Source organism: Meles meles, chromosome 18, assembly GCF_922984935.1.
Source record: "Meles meles chromosome 18, mMelMel3.1 paternal haplotype, whole genome shotgun sequence".
Taxonomy (NCBI): domain Eukaryota; kingdom Metazoa; phylum Chordata; class Mammalia; order Carnivora; family Mustelidae; genus Meles; species Meles meles.
In genome coordinates, this window is record NC_060083.1 from 25,189,392 (window position 1) to 25,215,628 (window position 26,237).

The 26,237-nt window shown below is 41.2% G+C and overlaps 2 protein-coding genes across 2 annotated transcripts in view; one reads left to right on the forward strand and one right to left on the reverse strand.

The window, feature by feature from the left end:
• SMYD4 (SET and MYND domain containing 4) overlaps positions 1-2,535 on the reverse strand; it is a 51,728-nt gene extending 49,193 nt beyond the window's left edge. Inside the window, exons 1-2 of the mRNA XM_045986225.1 lie at positions 2,280-2,535; positions 1,194-1,339 (exon numbers count right to left, since the gene is read on the reverse strand). Coding sequence (XP_045842181.1) covers positions 1,194-1,327 — 134 coding nt within the window. The 5' untranslated portion in view covers positions 1,328-1,339; positions 2,280-2,535. The remainder of the gene's footprint in view (positions 1-1,193; positions 1,340-2,279) is intronic.
• A 163-nt stretch (positions 2,536-2,698) lies between these two features.
• RPA1 (replication protein A1) overlaps positions 2,699-26,237 on the forward strand; it is a 77,531-nt gene continuing 53,992 nt past the window's right edge. Inside the window, exons 1-4 of the mRNA XM_045986529.1 lie at positions 2,699-2,835; positions 18,097-18,147; positions 19,166-19,244; positions 19,886-19,994. Of these exons, the coding sequence (XP_045842485.1) occupies positions 2,803-2,835; positions 18,097-18,147; positions 19,166-19,244; positions 19,886-19,994 (272 nt within the window). The 5' untranslated portion in view covers positions 2,699-2,802. The remainder of the gene's footprint in view (positions 2,836-18,096; positions 18,148-19,165; positions 19,245-19,885; positions 19,995-26,237) is intronic.

Here is a 26,237-nt window from a genome sequence, read left to right on the forward strand (position 1 = left end):
CTATTTTAATTTTTTTTCAATTATACATAGCACCTTTAACATACTATATACTTTGCTTATTTATGTTTGCCTTAAAACATCTGGCAGAATGTTTGCCAGAACTAAGCTCCTCAAGAGTAAGTATCTGTGCCTATTTTTTATTTACTAATGTATATTTCTTTCTTTTTTTTTTTTTTTAAGTAAGCTCTACTGCCCAATGTGGGGCATGAACTCACTCCCCTAAGATCAAGAGTCACATGCACTACCGACTAAGCCAGCCAGACGCCCCTTACTGATGTATTTTTGTTCTCTAAGCATCTAGCACAGTGGCTGGCACAAACAGGTGTCCGATAAAAATTCACTGAATGTTTTGGGAAACTCTTGTTTCAATTTTCTATTTATGTATGTACATACTAGGCTGTGATATAAAATAGTATTTCTTTTTTTTTTTTTTAAGATTTTATTTACTTATTCGACAGACAGAGATCACAAGTAGGCAGAGAGAGGGAAGCAGGCTCCCCGCCAAGCAGAGAGCCCGACGCGGGGCTCGATCCCAGGACCCTGAGAACCATGACCCGAGCCAAAGGCAGAGGCTTAACCCACTAAGCCACCCAGGCGCCCCTAAAATAGTATTTCTTACTGAGAACGTTAGTCAAGGGAGTTTGAAAAATACTGGGGTTTGGGGCGCCTGGGTGGCTCAGTGGGTTAAAGCCTCCGCCTTTCACTCAGGTCATGATCCTAGGGTCCTGGGATCGAGCCCCGCATCGGGCTCTCTGCTTGGCAGGGAGCCTGCTTCCTCCTCTCTCTCTCTCTGCCTGCCTCTCTCTCTACTTGTGATCTCTATCTGTCAAATAAATAAATAAAATCTTTAAAAAAAAAAAATACTGGGGTTAGACTACATGACTTCTAAAGTCCTTTCTCAATTTGAGCACCTAAAATTTCTATGTGTAGCTAGTAAATGCCCACTATATCTTTTGGGAGATAGCAAAGTTCACATCTTAGTTTCTGTAGCAAGGCATTGATTATTGAAACGTAACACTGACACCAAAAAAGCCATTAGCATCCCCACCTGTTCTGTAATAGCAGGTTAGGAAAAACTGGAAATAGCAAGAAATACAAAATCTGAACTTAATCCTTCCATGAAAAGGAGATAGAAAGTGAGAGCAAATGACAAAAGAGAACATTTTCTGGATCAAAATTTCCCACCCACTTACTGAAGAAGCGAAGAGGAGTGAAGAAAGATATCCTTTAAAGTGTCTGCCGTAGAAATTGTGTCCTGAATGGACTTTGGGAGCAAAGACCATTTCTGAAATATATATGATTTCCACTCATCCACAGGAAGATCCATTCTACCTTAGGTCTATAAAATGAATAAGAAAATAAGGAATTCAGATTTCTACAAATGCACAAGTCTAGAAAAAAAAATCAAGATTTCACTCAAACAAAATGTGAAGCAACAAAAATCATTCTTGTGGTATTTTCCTGTAGTTTCCATGCTGAGGATCTATTTTCTCTCACACGTATTCACTAAGCATCCTTTTATTTAGAAATATTTACTGACGGCCTACTTTGTTCCACACACCAGGCTTGCCTCTTAAGCCTCCATCTTCCCAAGCTCCTCAGGTGAGAAACCCGAGACATTCCAGAATTTTCTCTCTCCCCAGCTACTATTAAATTAACAAACGTTTCTACCTCTTATAGAGTTCAAATTTTTCTTTCAATTCCCAGATCATTTCTTTATTCAAGTCCTCATTATCTCTGGTCTGGCATTCTTTCCAGTGTCATAACTAGTCTCCATGGCCTCAGTTCCCTACCCTACCCCCTAAATTCAATTCATCCTCCATATTGAAACAGATGTCAGTCCTCTGCCTTAATCAATGAATGCTCCTCCAAGCATTTAGGAAAGCCCAGTACAAATCTGACCCCTAGGCTCATTTTCTAATGCCCAAATCTCACCTCTTCCTTTGTATCCTACTGTCCTGAGCTACTTAAAGCTATCCCTAGCTTGCCAGGCTATTCACCTCCCTGATTTTTGCATAGGTTGTGCTTTCTTCCGGGAGCATCTCTCCCTCAGAGCCTACCTCGCACATTTGCACACACCCTTCAAGACCAAGTTCAAATGACACCTCCTCCAGGAAGCCTTCCCTGATTTTCCATCTGCGAACGCAACACGAACGCAACACGCTTTTTGTCTCTCCTGAGGCCCAAATCATGTCTACCTGGAGTCAGGGCTACTCACTGCGGTAGCTCCCTCGACAGACTATGCTCTCCTCTGAGGGCAGGGACCGGATTCTATTTACCTTTGCAGATTCCCCTTTTGCCAAGCTCAGGGTCTAGCAATGGCGGGAGCTCGGCACTTGGATTGCCGAAGGAATCAAGTTACTGCTTTGCCTACGGCTAGCAGCAGAGGTGTCAGGAAACAGCTCTCTCTTCTGGGCTAACAGTCGGTCGGCGCAGCAAAGGCCCGAGCCAGGTTTTTTTCCGAGAACAGTCTAGGAAAGCTCTCGGGGCTGGACCTCACGCCCAGAAAAAGAACCCGCGTCATCCCTGGCGCGCCCCACGGCTCGGGCCCCGCCCCCAGGCGCAGCGGTGGCGTGACGAGGCCCTGAACCCGGGCTCTGGCATGTCACGTGGGCTGCTAGCAGGGCCTCGGCCAATGCGGTGGCTGCTCCGCCCCTAAGCCCACCCTTGTTCCTTGCGCATGTCAGAAGGCGGGGGTGGTGCCTGCAGCTACTTAGCCCAATAGCTTTGGAGCGCGCGGGGTCCCGGGAGTGAGCGGGAGGTGCGGAGGAGCCGGAGCGCGGGAGTTGGCACAGTGCAGTCATGGTGGGCCACCTGAGCGAGGGGGCCATTGCGGTGAGGAGACACCTGCGGGCAGGCGGGCTAGGGTGGCTGTGGGCCCTGGGCTTGTGGGGGTGGAGAAGGGAGAGAGGAGCTGGAGGCGATGGGGAGAAAACCGGGAGAATATTGGCGGGGTTGGGGAGGACCGTCGGGTGACTCCCTAGAATTCTCACCATCTCCTCGAAAAATTTTTACTATCGTCTTTTAAACATGTCCATGTTTTTTCTACTTAAGAAAACGAAGCAGAATTAACTTGATCGTCCCCCATCACCCTCTTCCTGTCCCCTATCCACGGCCGAACTTCTCTAGAGTTATCAGTTTTCATCTAACCTCCCGTTAACAGACTCCAATCCGTTGTTCCCTCGATCACTATAGAAAGAACCCTGGAAGAATCCGTTGTTCCCTCGATCACTATAGAAAGAACCCTGGCAGAAGTTAAGCAGTGCTTCCAAGTCGTTAAATCTAACAGACACTTTTCAGTTTTTAACTTCACCTAAGTTCTCAGTCGTGTTTGAGAGTTACTCCTTTTGACCAGTTTTGAGCATTACTTCTTTCTGATAACACTCCTTTTTGGCTTCTCTGACTTGGCTTGGCTTGGCTGGTCTTCCTCGTCTTATTTGCCGGTCCCTCGTAAGTTTTCGTTTACTCAAGGTTATGTCCTATCCTATGCCCTCTGCTACCAAGACAATCCCATTACCAACTATGTCCGTTGCTCACACATTTCTTTTTCCCGAGCCACCTTTACTCTGAAAGAGAAACCTCTAATATGTCTGCCTACCTGATACCTCAAAGGCATTTTAAATTCAGCGCGTCCCAAAGCAAATCCGTTATTTTGCTAAGTTTGGGCCTCTTGGTGTTTCTTGTCTGGATCAATAGCTCTATTATCCATCAAGATATGCCAGCCAAAAATTGTGGAATCATTCTTCCTTCAAACTTCCATCTCCTTAGATGTTCAGTCCATCACCCAAATCTGTGTTTTTACCTCCACAACTTATCTCTTAAATCCATCTATTTTTCTTCCACTCTGGCACCATTGTTTCTTGCCTGGACTAATTTCCACCCAACGTAAACATCTTCTCTATCCATTCATCTGTCAGTCCAAGACACTTGGACTGCTTGCATAGTTTGTTGTAAATAATACTGCCACAACATAGGGGTGCATGTATCCTTTCAAATTAGTGTTCTCGTATTTTGGGGGTAACTACTCAATAGTGCAATTACTGGATCCTAAGGTAGTTCAATTTTTAACTTTTTGAGAACCTCCATACTGTTTTTGCCCAGTTTGCATTCCCAGCAGTGCATGAGGGTTCCTTTTCCACATCATCCTTGCCAACACTTGTTTCTTGTGGTGTTAGTTTTAGCCATTCTGACAGGTGTAAAGTGATAGCTCATTGTAGTTTTGATTTGCATTTCCCCAATGATGAGGTTATCTTTTTCATGTGTGTTGAAATGTAATGTAATGTTGAAAAGTAATGAGTCATTACTTTTTCATGTGTGTTGGCCATCTGGATGTCTTCTTAGGAGAAATGTCTGTTCATGTCTTCTGACCATTTTTAAATTGGATTATTTGTGTTTTGGGTGTTGAGTAGTAGTTTTTTATATATTTTGGATACTAAGCCCTTCTCAGATCTGTCATTTGCAAATATCTTTTCCCATACAGTAGGTTGTCTTTTGGTTTTGTTGACTGTTTACTTTGCTGTGTAAAAGCTTTTTATTTGGATGTAGTCCCAGTAGTTTATTTTTGCTTTTATTTCCCTCGCCCCAGGAGGCAGACATATCTAGAAAGATGTTGCTACTGCTGATGTCAGAGAAATTACTGCCTCTGCTGTCTTCTAGTATTCTTATGGTTCAAGTGTCACATTTAGATCTTTAATCCATTTTGTTTGTGTTTGTGTATGCTGTAAGAAAGTAGTCCAGTTTCATTCTTTTGCATGTTGCTGTCCAGTTTTCCCAATCCCATTTGTTGAAGAGACTGTCTTTTTCCCATTGCATATTCTTTTCCTCCTTTGTCGAAGATTAACTGACCATGTAATTGTGGACCTATTTCTGGGTTTTTCTCTTTTGTTCCATTGAACTGTGTGTCTGTTTTTGTGCTGGTACCATACTGTTTTGATGACTGTGGGTTTGTAATATAACTTGAAATCTGGAATTGTGATGCCTCTGGCTTTTTCTTTTTCAAGATTGCTTTGGCTATATCAAGTCTTTTGTGGTTCTTACAAATTTTAGGATTATTCTAGTTCTGCGAAAAATGTTATTGGCATTTTGATCGGGAGTGCATCAAATGATTTCTTTGGGTAGTATAGACATTTTAACAATATTTATTCCTCTAACTTACGAGTGTGGAATATCTTTCCATTTCTTTGTGTCTTTCTTTTTTAATTTAAATTCCTGGTATATTCTGTAGTCTTGCACGTTCTTTTCCATCTGCCTGTGTGGTTCTTCACTTTCCCCTTCCTGGGTAACAATCTTCAAATCTTAGCTCAGTTAGTTTTTCAGAGAAACTTTCCTTAACTTGCTAGCCTAATTCCCTTTGAGACCCTGATTCCTGCTTGTTCATGTATTGCCTCTGTGACTTTGGGCAAGATACTAAACTTTGCCTTTTCTCTTCTGTAAAATGAGGATAATTATACCTAGTACCTATTACCTAAGGTTAGTGGGAGAATTAGGTGAGCTATTACATTTAAAGTCCCTAGTTCATGCCTGGTACACAGTAAATGCTCAGTATATGTTACCTCTTAATTATTGCTGATGTAATTTTATACTTATTTGCTTTTTATTCAATTAATATTAGTTTTTGTCTTCCCCACTAGACTGTAAATTCTTGGAAGCCTGAAATTACATCTATTTTTTTGCTCAAAGTAGTCTCCTAAAGACCTGGAGCAGTGATGGCAAATTTTAGATATCCAGTAAATGTTTGCTAGTTGCATATGAGGCAGTGAAAAAAAAAAAAAAAAAGAGATAAATGGGGAAAAACAGCTGAGTGGAGTTACTGCTTGAATAAATTAGGAAGAATTAAACCTGAGAATTGATTGAACTATTGAAATTGTAGTTCTCATTTACTTACAGCTGATACCTTGCACCTTTAAAAAGGAAAAAAAAAAAAAAAGATTTATTGGAACGCTAGGGTGTCTGAGTGTCTGCCGTCAGCTCCAGTCATGATCCTGGGGTCCAGGGATCAAGTTCCGCATCGGCCTCCTTGCTCAGCAGAGAGCCTGGTTCTCTCTGCCTGCTGCTTCCCCTGCTTGTGCTGTCTCTCTCTCTTTCTCTCTGACAAGTAAATAAGTAACATCTTTTTTTAAAAAGGATTTATATGAGAGAGCAAGCGAGAGCGCATGACTGAGCCACCCAGGAGCCCCACCTTGTGACTTTAAGGCAAATTAGGAATTGTTCTTCACTTTTAGAAAGAATGATTATGGTGTTAATAATTTGATCACTTGGTTTTTGCTGTATTCAAAACTTTGGAAACATATTTCTAGTGTTAGGTCAAGCATTACTTAAGTTTTATTCATAAAAGACAGAAAATTTTTGTGTTTGTGGTGACAGTGTGGGGAACCTTTGCCAACTGTGATTATCATTAGCTAAAGCAAGTAGTATCATTTTCATTCAAAAGACACAGGCCCGGGCGCCTGGGTGGCTCAGTGGTTTAAGGCCTCTGCCTTCGGCTCAGGTCATGATCCCAGGGTCCTGGGATCGAGCCCCGCATCGGGCTCTCCGCTCCGCAGGGAGCCTGCTTCCTCCTCTCTCTCTGCCTGCCTCTCTGCCTAGTTGTGATTTCTCTCTGTCAAATAAATAAAATATTAAAAAAAAAAAAAAAAGACACAGGCCCAAGGGTAAGCAACTAACTAAATAATAGAGGCATTTGGGGCAAGAGCTAACATCATAAAAGAAGAGATTGTGCATGGAAGCATTGTGGTAAATAGAATAAATAGCATTTATATCTTAATTTATTGGGTAATATAAAGAAAGGGGAAGGAAACTAGTATTTTTGCTTTTTCCAATGTGCCAGGTACTTTATCTATAATAGTCAGTACTTACAGTAACCCTGTAAGGTAGATTTTTATAATTACCTGCATCTCACAGATGAAGAAATGAAAGTGCAGAGAAGTTAAATACTTTGTCAGTGGGGTGAAGATTTGAATACATGTGCCCTTGACTATTACATTCTGTTGCTTTGTATTTTTTTAACTGAAGTGTAATTGACATACAGTATTCTGTTAGTTGCAGGTGTTCATCATAGAGATTTGGTATTTTTATACATTAGGAGTAATGATCCCCAGGATAAATCTAGTTACTGTCTGTTACCACACAAAGTTATTACATTGTACTGACTAAATTCCCTGTGTTGTGCATTACATCTCCATAACCCATTTATTTTAGATCTGGAAGCCTGAACCCTCTTAATCCCCTTCACCATTTCACCTGCACCCCCAGTCACTCCCTACTTTTGTAACCAATAGTTTGTTTCCTCTGTGAGTGTCTGTTTGTGTTTTGTTTTGTTTTTAAAGATTCAACATGAGGGGCGCCTGGGTGGCTCAGTGGGTTAGGGCCTCTGCCTTTCGCTCGGGTCGTGATCCCAGGGTCCTGGGATTGAGCCCCGCATCGGGCTCTCTGCTTGGCGGGGAGCCTGCTTCCTCCTCTCTCTCTCTGCCTGCCTCTCTGCCTACTTGTGATCTCTGTCTGTCAAATAAATAAATAAATAAATAAAATCTTTAAAAAAAAAAAAAGATTCAACATGAAATCATATGTATTTGTCTTCTCTGTCAGGGTTATTTCATTTAGCACAATACCATGTAGGTCCACCTGTGTTGTCACAAGTGGCAAGATTTCGTTCTTTTTTATGGTTAATCTGTGTGTGCACACACGTGTGTATCTTTAGCCATTCATTTTTTTTAATAAGATTTTTTTTTTTAAGATCATGATTTTTTTTAAGAGATCATGACCTGAGCCGAAGGCAGCGGCTTAACCCACTGAGCCACCCAGGCGCCCCTAGCAATTCCACTTCTGAAGAAAACAAAACACAAAGCCTCTGCCTTCAGCCCAGGTCACAATCCCAGGACCCTGGGATCGAGCCCCACATCGGGCTCTCTGCTCCGCAGGGAGCCTGCTTCCTCCTCTCTTTCTGCCTGCCTCTCTGCCTGCTTGTGATCTCTGTCTGTCAAATAAATGAATAAATAAAATTTTTAAAAAAAAAGTGGAATTGCTAGATCACATGGTAGTTTGGTTTTTTATTTTTTTGTTTTCCATAGTGGCTGCACCAGTTTATGTTGCCCACCATCAGTGCACAAGGGTTCCCGTTCATCCACATCTTTGCCAACACTTCGTACTTTTTGTCTTTTTTATAATAGCCAGTATGATTGTGGTTTTGATTTGCATTTCCATGGTGAATAGTGGTGCTGAGGATCCTGTGTGTCTGTTGGCCATCTGTAGGTCTTTGGAAAAACGTCTCCTAAAGTCTCTTGTCCATTGTTTAAATTGGGTTTACTTTGTGTTTGTTTGTTTTTTTATAATTTAAATTTATTTATTTTTTCAGCGTAACAGTATTCATTGTTTTTGCACAACACCCAGTGCTCCATGCAATACATGCCCTCTACTTTGTGTTTTATATGCAATGTTAATTTGGAAAACTTAAGGCAATTTTGTGTTAAGTGTACATATCATGTTGTATGTCCCAGAAGATTTAATCTATAATGTAATGTCATCATTTTATGATGACTCAAATTAAAAAGAATAATAAATTAATACATGCATGTGGTTTTAAAATCAAATAGAACAGAAAGGTGTTTTATGAAATTACTGATTTTTGCCCCACCCTGCCCCAGTTCTGTTCCCTAGAAACTTAAAAAAAAAACAAAAAACACCTTTATTGAAACTCAGCACTGATTTACACTTAATATAAACTGTAATGTATATAATAAAAAGTCATCAAGATGCGTGCAGTTTGATGAGTTTTGGCAAATGTATACAGTACTCTGATCTCCTGCTCCTTGCCTAGTCCTTGCTTCCAGCCTAGGTAAACTAGAGCTTTGATGTCTGGTTTATATCTCCAAAGGTTAGTTTGACTATTCTTTTTTTTAAAGATTTTATTTATTTATTTGACAAAGAGAGATCACAAGTAGACAGAGAGGCAGGCAGAGAGAGAGAGGGAAGCAGGCTCGCTGCTGAGCAGAGAGCCCGATGCGGGACTCGATCCCAGGACCCTGAGATCATGACCTGAGCTGAAGGCAGTGGCTTAACCCACTGAGCCACCCAGGCGCCCTAGTTTGACTATTCTAAAACTTCATGTAAACTTGTGTCTGGCTTCTTTGTCTCAGCAAAATGATTTTTGAGATTTATCCATGTTGTTTCAGTTAGTTTGCACCTTTTATTGCTGAGTAGTACTCATTGTGCGAATAAACATCATTTGTTTAATTTACCTGTTACTGTTAAACATTTGGGTTATTTTCATTTTTTGGCTATTATGAATGAAGATGCTATGGACATTTATGTAAAAATCTTTTTGTGGAAACATAATTTCATTTCTCTGGGGTAAATGCCTAGGAGTGTAATTAATTGCTGGGTGGTATGTTAAGTGAATGTTTGTAAGAAATTGCCAAACTGTTTTCCATATCCATGCCAGCTCTTAGTTTTGTCATCTTTTTTTTTTTTTAAAGATTTTATTTATTTATTTGACATAGAGAGATCACAAGTAGATAGAGAGGCAGGCAGAGAGAGAGGGAAGCAGGCTCTGCTCAGCAGAGAGCCTGATGCGGGACTCAATCCCAGGACCCCGAGATCATGACCCGAGCCGAAGGCAGCGGCCTAACCCACTGAGCCACCCAGGCGCCCAGTTTTGTCATCTTTTTAAGTTAACTATCCTAGTGAATGTGTAGCGTTTGCATCTACATTCATGAGTGTTATATAGGTCTGTAGTTTTTTCTTTTTTAAGATTTTATTTATTCATTTGACAGAGAATCACAAGTAGGCAGAGAGGCCGGGGGGGGGGCGGGGGTGAGGGGTAGGGGGTGGGAAGCAGGCTCCCTGCTGAGCAGAGAGCCCAATTTGGGACTCATCTCAGGACCCTGGGATCATGACCCGAGCTGAAGGCAGAGGCTTAACCCACTGAGCCACTCAGGTGCCCCTGATTTTTTTTTTTTTTTTTTTTTTTTTGTATTTACATGTTAGATAAAATTTACCAATAAAGCCACCTGGACCTAGCGTTATCTCTTTTGGAATATTTTAAATTACAAATTCAGTCTCTTTAATGAATATAATAGTATCTAGCTTCTCTACATTTTGTATGTCAGTTTGATAATTTGTGTTTTTCAAGGGATTTACGCACTTAATCTAAGTTGTTTCATAAAGTTAATTTTTTTTTAAAGATTTTTATTTATTTGACAGAGAGAGACACAGAGAGAAAGGAAATACAAGCAAGGGAAGTGGGGGAGGGAGAAGCAGGCTTCCCGCCAAGCAGGGAGCCAGATGTGGGACTCCATCCCAGAATCCTGGAATCATGACCTGAGCCAAAGGCAGACGCTTAAGGACTGAGCCACCCAGGCGCCCCTCATAAAGTTATTTCTAATAGCCCCTTATTATCTCACATATATGTGATTTATTGTGATGCATTTTTCATTTCTTTTTTGTATTTTTCCTTTCTGATATTAAAAATACTTGTTTTTCTTGATCAGACTAGGTAGAGGTTTATTTTATTGATCTTTTCAGAGAACCAGCTTTTAATTGTTTTTTCCTGTTGTTTATCCATTTTCTATTTTATTGATTTTTTGCTCTTTTTAATCATTCCTTCCTTCTACATGCTTGAGTTTAGTTTATTCTTTTTCTGGCTTCTTATGGTGGAAGCTTAGATCATTGATTTTGGACCTTTTGTCTTCTCTAAACATTTAAAGCTCTAATTTTCCCTCTAAGTATTGCTCTGGTGAATCCAATATATTTAGATAGATTGTATTTTCATTTTCATTCTGTTAATAATACTTTCTAACTTCTCTTGCAGTATCTTTTTCCACAGATGGTTTATTTAGAAGTTTACTGTTTACAGGGTGCCTGCTGGCTCAGTAAGTAGAGCATGTGACTCTTGATCTCTGGGTTGTGAGTTCAAGCCCCAAGTTGAGTATAGAGATTACTTATTAAAAAAAAAAAAAAGTTGGGGCGCCTGGGTGGCTCAGTTGGTTAAGCGACTGCCTTCAGCTCAGGTCATGATCCCAGAGTCCTGGGATCGAGTCCCGCATCGGGCTCCCTGCTCCTTGGAGAGTCTGCTTCTCCCTCTGACTTTCTCTCCTCTCATGCTCTCTCTCACTGTCTCTCTCTCAAATAAGTAAAATCTTAAAAAAAAAAAAAAAGCCTCTGCCTTCTGCTCAGGTCATGATCCCAGGTTCCTGGGATCGAGCCCCACATCGGGCTCTCTGTTCCTCGGGGAGCCTGCTTCCTCCTCTCTTTCTTTGCCTGCCTCTCTGCCTACTTGTAATCTCTGTCAAATAAATAAAATCTTTAAAAAAAAAAAAAAGTTTACTGTTAAATTTCCAAATATTTGGAAGTTTTCTAGACAGCCTGTTGTTAGGATTTTTAGTTTAATTCCAGTGTGGTCAAATAACATGCTCTTCCAAATTTAGTCTTTTAACATTAACATTATTGAGACTTGTTTTATTTCCAAGCATATGGAATCTTGATGAAAATGTTCTAGGTGCACTTAAGAGACTGTGTATTCTGCAATTGTTAGAAGATTTAATTAGGTCAAGTTGGTTGATAGTTTAATCTTTCATATTCTTCTACATTTTAAAAAGATTTTATTTATTTGACAGAGAGCGAGAGATCACAAGTAGGCAGAGAAGAAGGCAGAGAAGGGGGGGGGTAACAGGCTCCCCGCTGAGCAGAGAGCCCGATGTGGGGCTCGATCCCAGGACCCTGGGATCATGACCTGAGTCGAAGGCAGAGGCTTAAATGACTGAGCCACCCAGGCACCCCTAACCTGTCTCTTTATATTTGAAGTGCATTTCTTGTAGACAGCAAATAGTTTGATCTTACCCATTCTGACAATTTCTGCCTTTTATTTGGAGTACTTGAACCATTTATACTTAATATAGTTACATGTTTGGCTTTAAGTTTTATATTTTGCTTCTTGTCCCATCTGTTTGTTGTTGTTGTTGTTGTTTTGCTCTTCCTGACTTCTGGATTATTTGAGTATGTTTTATGATTTGAATTTATTTCCACTATTGATTTCTTAGCTGTACTCTTTGCTTAACTATTTCAAGGATTGCTTTAGAGCACTTGTCCCTCGTTCGGACCACTATTACAAAATAGACTGCGTGGTGCAAACAGCAGATTTAGTTTTCATAGATGCAGGAAATCTGAGATTGACGTTCCAGGAGATTCAGTGCTAGGTGAGGGCTGTGTTCCTGGCTTGCACCTGGCGTCTCACTGTGTGCTCACATGACCTCGTCTTTGTGGGAAAAGAGAACTCTGCTGTCTCTTCCTCTTCTAGGGGCAATAGTTCTGATATGGGGTCTTTACCTTCATGACCTCATTAAAACTAAGTACCTCCAAAGGCCCCCATCACACTGGGGGTTGGGTTTCAACATATGAATTGGGGGAGAAGAGACACAAATATTTAGTCTAAATATTTAGTGGTTCTCTCTCTCTCTCTCTTTTTTATTGAGTATGGTGGATACACAACATTATTTTAGTTTCAGGTGTACAACACAGTGATTGGACAACTCTGTTTCTGATGCTACACTCAACGTCAAGCATTTTGATCTCAGAATATTCTTTTTTGGGGGCACCTGGGTGGCTTAGTCTGTTAAATGTCTGCCTTCAGTCATGCTGGAATGGAGCCCCACATTGCATTGGGCTCCCTGCTCAGCAGGAAGCCTACTTCTCCCTCTCTCACTCCCCCTGCCTGTGTTCCCTCTGTCGCTGTGTCTCTCTCTGTCAAATAAATAAATAAAATCTTTTTTTTTTTTTTTTTTTTAATTTGACAGAGAGATCACAAGTAGGCAGAGAGGCAGGCAGAGAGAGGGGAAGGAAGCAGGCTCCCCACTGAGCAGAGAACCCGACACGGGGCTGGATCTCAGGACCCTGAGATCATGACCTGAGCTGAAGGCAGCGGCTTAACCACTGAGCCACCCAGGCGCCCCAATAAATAAAATATTTTTAAAAAAAGAATACTTTTTTCATTTAAAGGTTTTTATTCATTTAATTAATTATTTTAGAGAGAGACAGAAAGAGAGAGTGACTGCACATTCAAGTGGGTTGAGGGACAAAAGGAGAAAGTCTCAAGCAGACTCCATGCCCAGTGCCCGGCCTGATCTCACAACCCTGAGGTCTTGACAGACTGAGCCACCGAGGCACCCCAATCTTAAACTTTTTTTTTTAATGAACTTTTTTAATGAGATATCTACCTCACCATTTTGAAATTATAACTGAAATATTTTTTTTTTAAAGATTTTATTTATTTATTTGACAGAGAGAGATCACAAGTAGGCAGAGAGGCAGGCAGAGAGAGAGAGAGAGGGAAGCAGGCTCGCTGCTGAGCAGAGAGCCCGATGCGGGACTCGATCCCAGGACCCTGAGATCATGACCTGAGCCGAAGGCAGCGGCTTAACCCACTGAGCCACCCAGGCACCCCTGAAATATTTTTTTAAAGATTTTATTTATTTATTCGACAGACAGAGAGAGATCACAAGTAGGCAGAGAGGCAGGCAAAGAGAGGAGGAAGCAGGCCCTACGCCGAGCAGAGCCCGATGTGGGGCTCGATCCCAGGATCCTGAGATCATGACCTGAGCCGAAGGCAGAGGCTTTAACCCACTGAGCCACCCAGGCACCCTATAACTGAAATATTTTTAAAATATTTATACGTTTAAGGTAATAATAAACTTCTACTAACATAAATAACATATTGGGATGCCTGGGTGGCTCAGTCGGTTAAGCAGCTACCTTTGGCTCAGATCATGATCCCAGGGTCTTGGAATTGAGTCCCACGCTGGGCTCCATGCTCGGTGACGAACCTGCTTCTTCCTCTGCCTGCTACTCCCCTTGCTTGTGGTTGCTCTCTTTCTCTCTCTGATGAATAAATAAATAAAACCTTTTTTAAAAAAGGTAAATAACATGTTTTGTGAAAAACAGCTATATATTTCGAAACAAATAGAAAATTGATATTGTTTTACATTTTGGCACATTGCTTTAACATCTGGCTTTAGAAGATATGACAGCTAGATTTTCATATCAGCTTCTGCATTCAGTATATTGATATTTTTTGAGGGGGTGATCTCTGTGAAGGAAATCTGGCCTCAGGTATGTAGTTGGAAAAAGAGGGAGTATTTTAATATTTCAGGCTTCTTTTTTGATCCTTGTGATATTATAATATAATAAGAAACATGTATTTGGTCTTGGAGCGCTGGGTGACATAGTCAGTTAAACATGCAGTTCTTGGTTTCAGTTCAGTCATGATCTCAAGGGGCCTGGGATCGAGGCCTGAGTCTGGCTGTATACTTAGTCGGCTTGAGATTCTCTCTCCCTCTCCCTCTGCCCCTTCCACTTGTGGTGTGTGAGCTCACTCTCTCTCTCTCAAATACATAAATAAATCTTAAAAAAAGAGAAAGCATTGGAACTTTCAACCCTAAATTCCCCCTGTCCTGCTACTGTTCCCCAGAGAGTCAGGAGATTGGTCCAGTCACCAATAGTCAGTGATTTGATCAATCATGCCTAGGCAATGGGACCTTCAGAAAACCCTGAACAGCGGGGATCAGAGAGCTTCTAGGTTGGTGAATGCATCTATATGCCAGGAGGGTCACACACCCCAAACTCCACACAGGGGCAGAAATTCCTATGCTCCGAAGGACCTTGCTCCTATTTACCTCTGCATCTGGTGGTTCATTTGTATCCTTTATAATATTTTTTATAATAAACCAGTTACTTGTGTCTCTGAGTTCTTTGAGCCTGAGGAGGGGGTTATAGGAACCCTCAGTTTGTAGGCAAGTAAGGCAGAAGTGTGGGCATCGTAAGGACTCACTACTTGACGTTGGTATCTGAAGTAAGTAAGGGATGGTCTTGTGGGACAGCCTCTAACCTGTGGGATCTACACTAACTCTAGGTAGTGTCACAGTTGACTTGTAGGACATCCACTTGGTGTCTGCAGAGAATTGCTTCACGTGGAAACCCACACATATGGTGTCAGAAATGGCTGTGAATAGACAAAGGTTTTCTCTAATTCTATATCAAAACTCAACAAATGGTAGTTTCTTAAAGGCTATTTGAAATGTAAAATTGATCTATCTTGGGGTGCCTGGGTGGCTCAGTCGAGTAAGCATCTGCCTTCAGTGCAGGTCATGATCCCAGGGATCAAGCTCCGTGTCGGGCTGCCTGATCAGCAGGGACTCCTTCAGCCTGCTTCTCCCTCTGCTTGCCGCTCCGCATGCTTGTGCCTCCTCGCTCACGCTCTCTGATGAATAAGTAAAACCTTTTTTAAAAAAAGGTAAATAACATGTTTTGTGAGAAACAGCTATATTTTTCAAAACAAATAGGAAATTGTATTTTCCCTGTCTTTCTGCCCCTCCCCTTGCTGATACTCGCTTGCTCTCTCTCAAATTAAAAAAAAAAAAAAAAGGAATTGGTCTGTCTTGCATTTTTTTTTTAATATTTTATTTATTTGACAGAGAGAAATCACAACTAGGCAGAGAGGCAGGCAGAGAGAGAGGAGGAAGCAGGCTCCCCGCGGAGCAGAGAGCCCGATGTGGGGCTCGATCCCAGGACCCTGGGATCATGACCTGAGCCGAAGGCAGAGGCTTTTCACCCACTGAGCCACCCAGGCGCCCCGTGTCTTGCATTTTGAATGGATCTTTTGCTTCTGCATTATTTATAATGTCATGCATTGGTCATTTGGAAAATGCTGACTCACTGCATTATGCAGATCTTCCAAATATTGATATGTTTTATTATATAACCAAAATTTATGCTTATTAATCTCACTAATTTAATCAGAAAAGTTTGTAAGCATGGAGAAGCTGTAAAGCTCATTGTTGGTGAATAGAAGTTTTCAAAAGTTCTGATTTCACTAAAAAACCCTTGTATAATTGGCAATAACTGTCATTTTCCTTAAAAACAGGTTCACCTTATTTTTGAGAAAATATTTCCTGAATTCTGAAGTTTGAATAACCAGTTTGTCCTTTGGCCTTGCGAATAAAAATGGTGTTCTGTAAAAACGCAGTTGGTTCAACTCACAACTCAACTGCACGAATGCTTTTCCTCAGGGTAGCAGTCAGTACTCTAGTGTGCCGCAGAAGTACTTTTTGCCTACTTCCCATACTGTTAACAGAGTATTTTATAATTTCTTTAAATATTGAGTTGTGGGGCACCTGGGTGGTGCTGTTGGTTAAGCGTTTAACTCTTGGTTTCGGCTCCGGTCATGGGATCAAGCCCTGTGTCAGGCTCCACACTCAGCTTTAAATCTGCTTGAGAACCTTTCCCTTTGTCCCTCCCACTTGTGCATGGGTGCCTGTGCGCATGCACTCTCTCTCTCTCTCTCTCTCAAATAAATCTTTAAAAGAATATTGAATTATTTTGGCAGACTGTTAATTTACTTGCAAATCAGCTGATCCCTCAGAGATTGGAATGGGTCTAGAATAGCTTTTGCTTTGGTCTAGTTCAGTTCTGCTTCTAAAGCATGCCCTTTCTGGGGTTTCTGTGGAATGCAGCAGATGTTTATTGAGTTTTCTGTCCTCTGGCTGGTTAGAACTCATGTGTATTCTAGCCTGTGTGAGCTCCACTAATTTTTCAGTTTATAACTCTAATAACTCTTTGCCTGGTCTTGTAGAATCTCATTCTGTGTATGCACAACTTAAAATTCAGCCAGAAACTCAAGGGAACCCCTGTATAAGTTATTGAAGCTCTTTCTCGGTGTAGCTCGCTCATCTCTGGTACTCTGCATCCATGAAATCCAGCTAACTTGCTTCCCTGAACTCTGATCTGTGCTCAGTAGGGATACCCAGTCCTTCTTGGGTTCCCTTGTCCATGCTGTGGTCTAAAAGTACCTCTGTGCTGAAAGCCAGGATGGTCATAGGGTTCCCCTCATTTCAGTGATCACAGTTGGTCTACTTGTTGGTCTTGTATTTGAAAACAGTTTATATTTATTTACTTATTATTTTGACTGAGAGGGAAAGAGGAAACACAAGCAGGGGGAGTGAGAGGGTGAAGCAGGCTTCCCACTGAGTAGGGAGCTCGATGCGGTGGTCCGTCCCAGGACTCTGGATCATGACTTGAGCCGAAGGCAGATGCTTAATGACGGAGCCACCCAAGCACCCTTGAAAACAGTTTATATATTTTTGTCCAGGATTTAGTTGGTGTGGTTGGAAGAGCTAGTCTGGTACCATTTATTTCAGCATGAACAAAAGTAGCGTCCAGAGAACCAGTCTTCACTGCTGTTAGTTTTTCCGATGGTTACCTTTATTTATTTGAGAGAGTGCGCACATGCACGACAGTGGGGAGGAGGGGCAGAAGAGAGGGAAACCTAAGCAGACTCTGTGCTGAGTGAGGAGCCCGACGCGGGTTCTGATCCGAAGACCCTGAGATCATGACCCAAGCCCCAAACTGAAACCAAGAGCCAGATGCCTAACCAACTGCATTATCCAGGCACCCCCTGATATTATCTTTAAATGATTTTTATTTGGGGGGCGCAGAGGAAGAGGGAAAGGGAGAGAGAATCTTAGTGTGGAGCCTGACGTAGGGCTCCATCTCACAACTCTGAGTTCATGACCTGAGCTGAAATCAAGAGTCAGACGCTTAACCAACTGAGCCACCCAGGCGCCCCCTTTTAAGATATTATTTTCATAATTGCTAATGGAGTTATGAGATTTAAAATTCAAAAGGTATGAAAAGAAGATTGTGTGAGATCTGCCTCTCACATGACTCTGCAGTTCTCTCACAAGAGGTAACCAGTATTATATAAACGTCTTATTAAGGCTGCATGATACTCTTTTAAGGATTTGCCATACTTACCTAATTCTCTATTAATGGGCACTACAGTCAAATCAGTGTGCTGTTCTGAATAAGGAGTACATATGTGACCCCTGTATTTTGGATGTAGTAAGTGTATCCTTGTTGGTAAGCATATATCTCACTTCTATGATTTTATGATTTGTCCACAGTGATGAAACTTAAATGATTTTCAAATGATAAGCTCCAAAAAGCCTCTTGGGTAATGTTTTCTGTACCTTATTCTAAATACCAACCTGTAAAAATATGTCAGATTTTGGTCATGATTTGAATGTGTATCTCATTCTGTTTTTACTCTTTCAGGCCATAATGCAACAGGGAGATACGTCCATAAAACCCATCCTCCAAGTCATTGTGAGTACCTTGGAATATTTTATGTCAAACATTTTAAAAACTTGGATATAATTAAAATTACATTTGATGAAGCACACACAGATTTGTCCACTTTAGGAAATTCTCTCCATCGTCCCAAAAAGTAGGTCATTCTTGTTGTAACCCTAAGAGAGGAAGCAGGCCTTTTTTTTTCTTCTTTTTTTTTTTTAATATCATGCTAGCCAGAGCTAACTTTGGGGGCTCAGATTTGAGGCTTTGCCTTTCTGTTCTTTCCACAATTGATGGATACTGTAGTGCTACCCATAATTACTCCCGCCTCCTTACTTTTCTTCCTGCCCTGAGGTTTGTCTTGCTCAGATCTGCCTGCAATGAATGTAACTGCTTAAAATCCTTCATTAACCCTATCATTCATTTAAGGGGTTCTTAAATTTTAGGGAAAGTTTAAAAAAGCACAGAAGCAGCATCATGAATCATACCTGCAGATTCTGAGTCATAGGCCTAATGATCTCCCTGTTCCTCCCAAACTCGCTGCCACTCGTCTTAAAGCTCTGTTTGTGTATTTCACTTCCTTTGGAGAGCTGCTCCTGATTTCCTTCAACAAATGTCTTGGCTGTGCGCCCATGTCATGTGCACAACTATCTTATGTCTCTTTGCCTCTGTCTCCGCCTCATTTGTAAGCCCCTTTGGGGCAAAGATTTTTTTTACCCATTTTGTATTTTTAGCATGTTTTCTACGTAGCACCTTGTTCCTATCCTTTTTAAAATTAATTTTCAATCACATTTGAGTTGAGAGTGAACAGAAGAGTATTGAAACTCATTTTAGTCTCATCTAGGTTGTGTTTAATAATGTTAATACAGAGACGGTGGTGGGAAAATCATCAGATCAGTTTTCTTTTGCTTAGGTTTAGGTGTCAAGAGAATGGGCAAGCAGTTCAGTGTTTGTTGAACTAATGGCAAACCCACTCTCCTGCCACTTAAGTTTACTTATCCCTGGGGACTGGGAAGACAACCTGACTAATGAATCAAGTTTTCTCTCCTAGAACATCCGTCCCATTATTACAGGGAATAGTCCACCCCGTTATCGACTGCTTATGAGTGATGGCTTGAATACTCTATCCTGTAAGTATGACTTATAAACCTAGGAATTTGCATTTAAATAATGCAAGAACACGCAGCACTTTGCAATAATTTGGGGGCATTTCAGAAGTGTACATTTGCTTGGCCATACACTTCATTCAGACAGAATTACAGCTGGCAGAGAGCATTCTCACAATAGACTGGATCTAGTGGAAAGCTGCCACTTGGCTTAATTAATTTTCTCTAACTGGTGCTCTGTTTTCTTTGATTAATTTCCCTCAGGATGGTATTGACATTTAGTGAATATAATGGGTTAGCTGTCCCATACTTGCCTTTTTGGGGATTTACTTCTGTGTTAGAAACTTTACAAGAGAATTTGCAAGACTATTGCTTGCTATCTCTAGTCACAAGGTGAAGAACATGGAAGAGACTTTTTAGTCTTTGTCATGAAACCTGAATGATGGAAAAAATTATTTTGGGCACTTTAGGAAATACATTTCAAAGTACCAGCAGATGTTTAACGCAGTAGATTATATTGTTTTTCACTATGCAGAATCTGAGTGGTTTTACTTTCAGAAACATAGTGAAGGCATTGTTTTCCCTTGCTAGTCAAGGTGTGATCAGCCTTCAGATTGTCCTGCCTGAAATGCTGTGGGGACTAAAGTTATCTCTGTGCTTTTCAGCTTTCATGTTGGCAACGCAGTTGAACCCTCTCGTTGAGGAAGAACGATTGTCTAGCAACTGTATTTGCCAGATTAACCGATTCATTGTTAACACCCTGAAAGATGGAAGGTATGCCGTGTTTTTCTTTGTTTTGACGGGTTTTCTCTGTGTTTATCGTGTTGTGGGATGGGAAGTAATTTTTCAACAGAGAAGTTCATTGGATGCCAAAATTCATTTAGGAATCAAAGACAATGATGAGCTTTCAGCTAAGAGTTTACAACTATTGAGATTTGAACTTGGGTGACTAAAACATGGCACCAAAGGAAGAGAAATATGGAAGCAAATTGGAAATTTCAAAGCAAGAGATTAAAGCAGAATGCAGAACTTTCATTTCTAATCTCTTCAGAAGCACTGTTTTTAGGATTTGCTTTTGAAGTATCTGTTAATGAAAAGGGGTGACTTATAAGAGCAAAACTGATGTGATTAATTATGTAAGGCTGCCCCTTTTTTGCAATCTTCAGTCTTTCATGGTGAATTTTATTCAGCCAGTGTGGAGTGTGCTGAATACTGACAGATGCTACATGCTGCAGGTACCATGGTTAGCAGCACTGTCACTCCTGGGTAACCGCTGCTAAAATAGGACGGTTTTTGCTGGGGAGAGGCTTTTAAGTTTTTTATTTCCAATCACAGATCACATGGGAAACAAATGTAGCAAGCATTCCCTTCTTAATAAGAGTATGTCAGTGTAGGGGCGCCTGGGTGGCTCAGTGGGTTAAAGCCTCTGCCTTCAGATCAGGTCATGATCCCAGGGTTCTGGGATCGAGCCCCGCGTCGGGCTTTCTGCTCTGCGGACAGCCTGCTTCCTCCTCTCTCTCTCTGCCTGCCTCTCTGCCTACTTGTGATCTCTGTCTGTCAAATAAATAAATAAAATCTTTAAAAAAAAAAAAAAGAGTATGTCAGTGTATGTTACCGTATTATCTGTACATTTTGCTTTGTATTTGTTTGCTGTATCGTTGTCCTTCTTTTGACTTTGAGCTTCTCCATTCTTTTTTTTTTTTTTTTAAAGATTTTATTTATTTATTTGCCAGAGAGAGAGATCACAAGTAGGCAGAGAGGCAGGCAGAGAGAGAGGAGGAAGCAGGCTCCCTGAGGAGCAGAGAGCCCGATGCGGGGCTCAATCCCAGGACCCTGAGATCATGACCTGAGCCGAAGGCAGCGGCTTAATCCACTGAGCCACCCAGGCGCCCCTGAGCTTCTCCATTCTTAACCTTGGATATCTTTTATAAACAGCAGATGATTTTAGAGATCAATTTGAGATTTAGTTGGTGAGTTTATTCTGCTTAATTTATTATTGATTTTTTTTCTAATTTGTGTGTTTTTACCATGTTTTTGCTTTATTTTTTTTCTTGCCTTGGATTGATTTTTTCCTTAATTTTTTTTCCTCTACTGGTTTGAAATGTATTTTATTTGTACTGTGTTTTTTTTTTTTAAAGATTTTATTTATTTATTTGAGGGAGAATGAGTGAGAGAGAGCATGAGAGAGGAGAAGGTCAGAGGGAGAAGCAGACTCCCCAAGAGCTGGGAGCCCGATGTGGGACTTGATCCCAGAAGTCCGGGATCACGACCTGAGCCGAAGGTTGTTCCTCAACCAACTGAGCCACCCAGGCGCCCTGTGCTGTGTTTTTGTTTTTCATTTTTTGTTTGTTTGTTTTGAAGATATTCTCACATTAAAAAAAAATCCACATGTGAATTAACAGAGATTCTAAAATAGGTCTATATTTTTACCATCCTCTCAAATAAAGCAAAGGTCTCAAAATGGTCTATATTCAGTGTTTTAGGTCAACTTTCTTTTTATTTCCTTGAATTAGTATATTCTCTGTATAGACAGCCATTATTTAGACTTTCCCATAGTTTCCCTTTTCTCCTTCATCACACTCCTTCCTTTTTAGTTTAGTTTCTCATTTTCCTGAAGAATATCTTTTAGCAGCTCTTTTATAGGGAAGGTTCGTGAATGATAAAAATCTGTCATCTAAAAATGTCTGTTTCAGGGGCACCTGGGTGGCTCAGTGGGTTAAGCCTCTGCCTTCGGCTCGGGTCATGATCCCGGGGTCCTGGGATCGAGCCCCGCATCGGGTTCTCTGCTCAGCGGGGAGCCTGCTTCCCTTTTTCTCTCTCTCTGCCTGCCTCTCTGCCTGCTTGTGATCTCTGTCAAATAAATAAATAAATAAAATCTTTAAAAAATAATAATAATAAAAAAATTAAAATGTCTGTTTCATTCTCAGTTAAATGAGTTTAACTAGGTGTAGAATTCTAGGTTGTCAGTTACTTAATTCTCTGTATCATGTAGTGGGATCCTCACCCTGATAGAATTTTGTGTTCTTGTCATTCTGTTCCGTAAAACAACTTCTATTATACAAGTAACATATACGTAAATTATAAAACTCAGATGAATAGGGATTGGCTCCATCAGTAGAGCATGCAACTTCGGGCTGTGAGTTCTAGCCCCACACTGGGTGTGGAGCTTACTTCAAACAAAACAAAACAAAATAAACAAACAAAAAACAATAACAAAGCTTACATACACAGGGGCGCCTGGGTGGCTCAGTGGGTTAAAGCCTCTGCCTTCGGCTCGGGTCATGATCCCGGAATCCCGGGATCGAGCCCCGCATCGGGCTCTCTCGGGCTCTCTGCTCAGCGGGGAGCCTGTTTCCTCCTCTCTCTCTCTCTGCCTGCCTGTTTGCCTACTTGTGATGTCTGTCATATAAATAAATAAAATCTTAAAAAAAAAAAAAAAGCTTACCTACACAAAAATAACTGTAATTCCACTGTCTACAAATAACTATTCTTAGAAATTTTGTTGGTATCCTTCCAGAATTTTTCTATAAATGTAAGTACTTATAAGTTTGTACTTTTCTTTAAAAAAATTCATAATGTGGTTTTATATTCTTTTTTTTAAATAGAGGTTTATCTAGGGACATGTAAAAATGACCACTATGTCATATACATATATGTAATTCAGTTGGGGGGCGGCAGGCAGAGTAGACAGAGGAAGCAGCAGGCTCCCCATTGAGCAAGGAGCCCAGTGTGGGACTCAGTCCCAGGACCCTGGGATCATGACCTGAGCCAAAGACAAATGTTTAACCAACTGAGCCGCCCAGGCGTCCCCCTTTATGTCATATATTACTTAGCATGTCATTGTATAGATTTACTAATTTAGTTAACATTTAATATTATATAGTATTTCACTATTTGAAATTTTTCACCAGTGCTTCTTAGAATATATTTGTAGCTCTTTGTGTATTTTTAGAAAATAAAATTATTTTAATAAAAATGACACACAGAATCATCGATTCAAGCAGTGCATTAAGAGGTACAAAGAAGGAAAAAATTGTCTAAAATTCATAGAACCCAGAAATAACCATATCATGATTTAGTGAGCATCATTCCAGATATCTCATGGTGTGCATTTATCAGTAATTGGTGGATAGATCGAAATAATTCTGATCGTGGAATGACAATATATATATTGTTACTGCTCTCTTCCTTCCTGAATATATCGGTCCAAAGCCATTAGGTGGGGCCAGGCAAGGTAGATGTGTACAAGGGAGGGATGGTGGTGGCGGTGGTGAGGGCATGGAGCCAGGTATTAGCCCAAAGTGAGGAAGGTATCTTCGTGGGCTAGACAGCGGGTTGGAGAGAGGTAAGGAGAACACAATGTGGGGAGAGGGCGGCCGTGGTCCAGAATGGGTTGTCAGAGCCCGAGTAGGGTGAGGCAAGAGTCTGTGTGGCTGTTGGACCCTGAGCAAGGGCTGAAGGCATCTGGGGGTGTGGGGGTCCGGCCCAGCAGCAGGTTGCTGGGGGAGAGGAGGTGCTTGTTTGTAATAGGGTGGTGGCGGTCTTGGAGCTAGGTTTGGACGTTCTAGGAGGGAGCATTCGGAGGAGAGTGTCCGTGTGTGTAGCAGTGGCACGTGGTAACAGGAGATTGGTTACCTGTGAGGGGAATTGATCTAATAAATATGGTGAAGGCTATGGGAGGTAATCAAGGGAGAAATCTGTGATTCTCGATTAGAATGAAAGGTTTCAGAGTGAACTCAACGTTTTTGATAGATGAGTAGATATAGATGTGAACATTTAGTTTGGGGTTTTAAAATGACATTTTATTGGAGTGCCTGGGTGGCTCAGTCGGTTGAGTGTCTGACTCGATCTCAGCTCAGGTCTTGATCTCAGGGTGGTGACTTTCAGCCCTTTTGTTGGGCCACCGTGCTGGGTATGGAGCTGACTAAATAAATAAATAAATAGTTCTCTCTCTCTTTTTTTTCAATTTTATTTTATTGTATCTCATTTCAACTCAATTTATTTGAACTAAGTACAAAAATAGTTCTCCCATTTCTCCCACCTCCTACTCCTTGCCTGTAACAACCACCAATGTGTTTGTTCTCTGTATCATGAGCTTGTTATTTATTTCTACGTGTAAGAGAGATCGTACAGCAATTGCCCTTCTCTGTCTGACTTCACATAATGCCTTGGAAGTCCATCCATGTTTTCACAAATGGCAAGACTCTGTTCTTTTTTATGGCTGAATAATATTTCTGTGTGTGTGTGTGTGTGTGTGTGTGAGATTATTTTTTTTAAGATTTTATTTATTTATTAGAGACCATTTCGTGAGCGGGGGGAGGGGCAGAGGCAGAGGGAGAAGCTGACATGGGGCTTGATCCCAAGACTCCCCATCATGACCTGAACCAAAGGCAGACAGTCAACCAACTGACCCACTCAGGTGCCCTGTGTCACAGTTCCTTTGTCCATTTATCTGTTGGTGGACACTTACGTTGTTTCCATATGTTGACTTTTGTAAATAGTGCTGCAGTGAACATGGGGGTGCATATATCTTTTTGAGTTAGTACTTTTGTTTTCTTCGGATGAATACCCAGAAGTGGATTGCTGGATCTTATGGCAGTTTGATTTTTAACTTCTTGAGGAATCTCCATATTGTTTTCCATAGTGGCTACACCAATTTACATTTCTACCAACAGTGCACAAGTGTTCCTTTTTTCTCCATATCCTTCCCAACACGTGTTGTTATTTCTAGTCTTTTGAATAATAAACATTCTAACAAATGTGAAGTGCTATCTCATTGTGATTTTGATTTGCATTTTCCTGATTCATGATGTAGAGTATCTTTTCATGCACCTATTAGCTAACTGTTCCATTGTCTTTGGAAAGACATCTGTTCAGATTTGGTGGGTGTATGAGTATACATATATCGTGCGTGTGTGTGTGTGTATTCCCTAGATCTGTCTACTGAGAGGGCTTTGGAACAGCAACACCCCAATAGCTGTGAGCCCACTTAGCACCAGCTCTTGGTTTCTGAATGCCATTTCGCACTAAAAGGAACTAGGGCTTCTTGGAGGGTGGCTTTGTACAGGCTTGGAAATTACAAGATGAGCCTGGAATATCTTAATGTGTCAGATGGTAAGGAAGTGCTCAAAGGGAGATGGGACCCTGTCAAAAAGAGAAACTGGCTTACAGAATCTTACACTTGCCAAATCTAGGCAATTTATAAACCACAATAAAAATGGGAACAGAGGGGGAATGGACATTTTTAGAGGGTATGTGCTATGATGAGTGCTGTGAATTGTGTAAGACTGATGAATCACAGACCTGTACCCCGAAACAAATAATATATTCTATGTTCATAAAAAAAACAAAAAAAAAAAATGGGAACAGATTATAGCCTGTTAAATACAATAGGAGTTCATAAGTCCATACTGAATAGAGGAATAAAATGGGGGAAGAGAAAGGCTTTCCTTAAAACAGAGTGCCATCTAACAAATGTAGAAGGAATGATGGGATTAGAAAAATCGCCCTTTGGTAACCAACACGGGGTTAGTTTATGCAGGAAACGTCCTTGGCTGCTGTGGCTACTCTCACAAATTAACACAAACTTGGTGGGTTGTTGTTGTTGTTGTTGTTAAATATTTTATATATTTGACAGGACACACAAGCAGGGGGAGGAGGAGAGGGAGAAGCAGGCTCCCCCACTAAGCAAGGAGCCCCAGTGTGAGACTCCATCCCAGGACCCTGGGATCATGACCTGAGCTGAAGGCAGATGCTTAACCCACTGAGCCACTCAGGCGTCCCAAACTTGGTAGTTTATATCAACAGAAATTATTTGCCTGGAGGTAGAAGTTGAAATCAGTTTCACTGGACTGAGATCATGGTGTTGACAGTGGTATGCTCCCTCCGGAAGCTCTAGAGAAGGATCTGTTCTTTCCCTCTTCCAGCTTCTGGTAGCTGTTAGCATTCCTTGGCTTTGCACTACCTCAGTCCAGTCTCCGCCTCCATGGTCCCATTGCCTCCTGTCTGTGTCAGCTC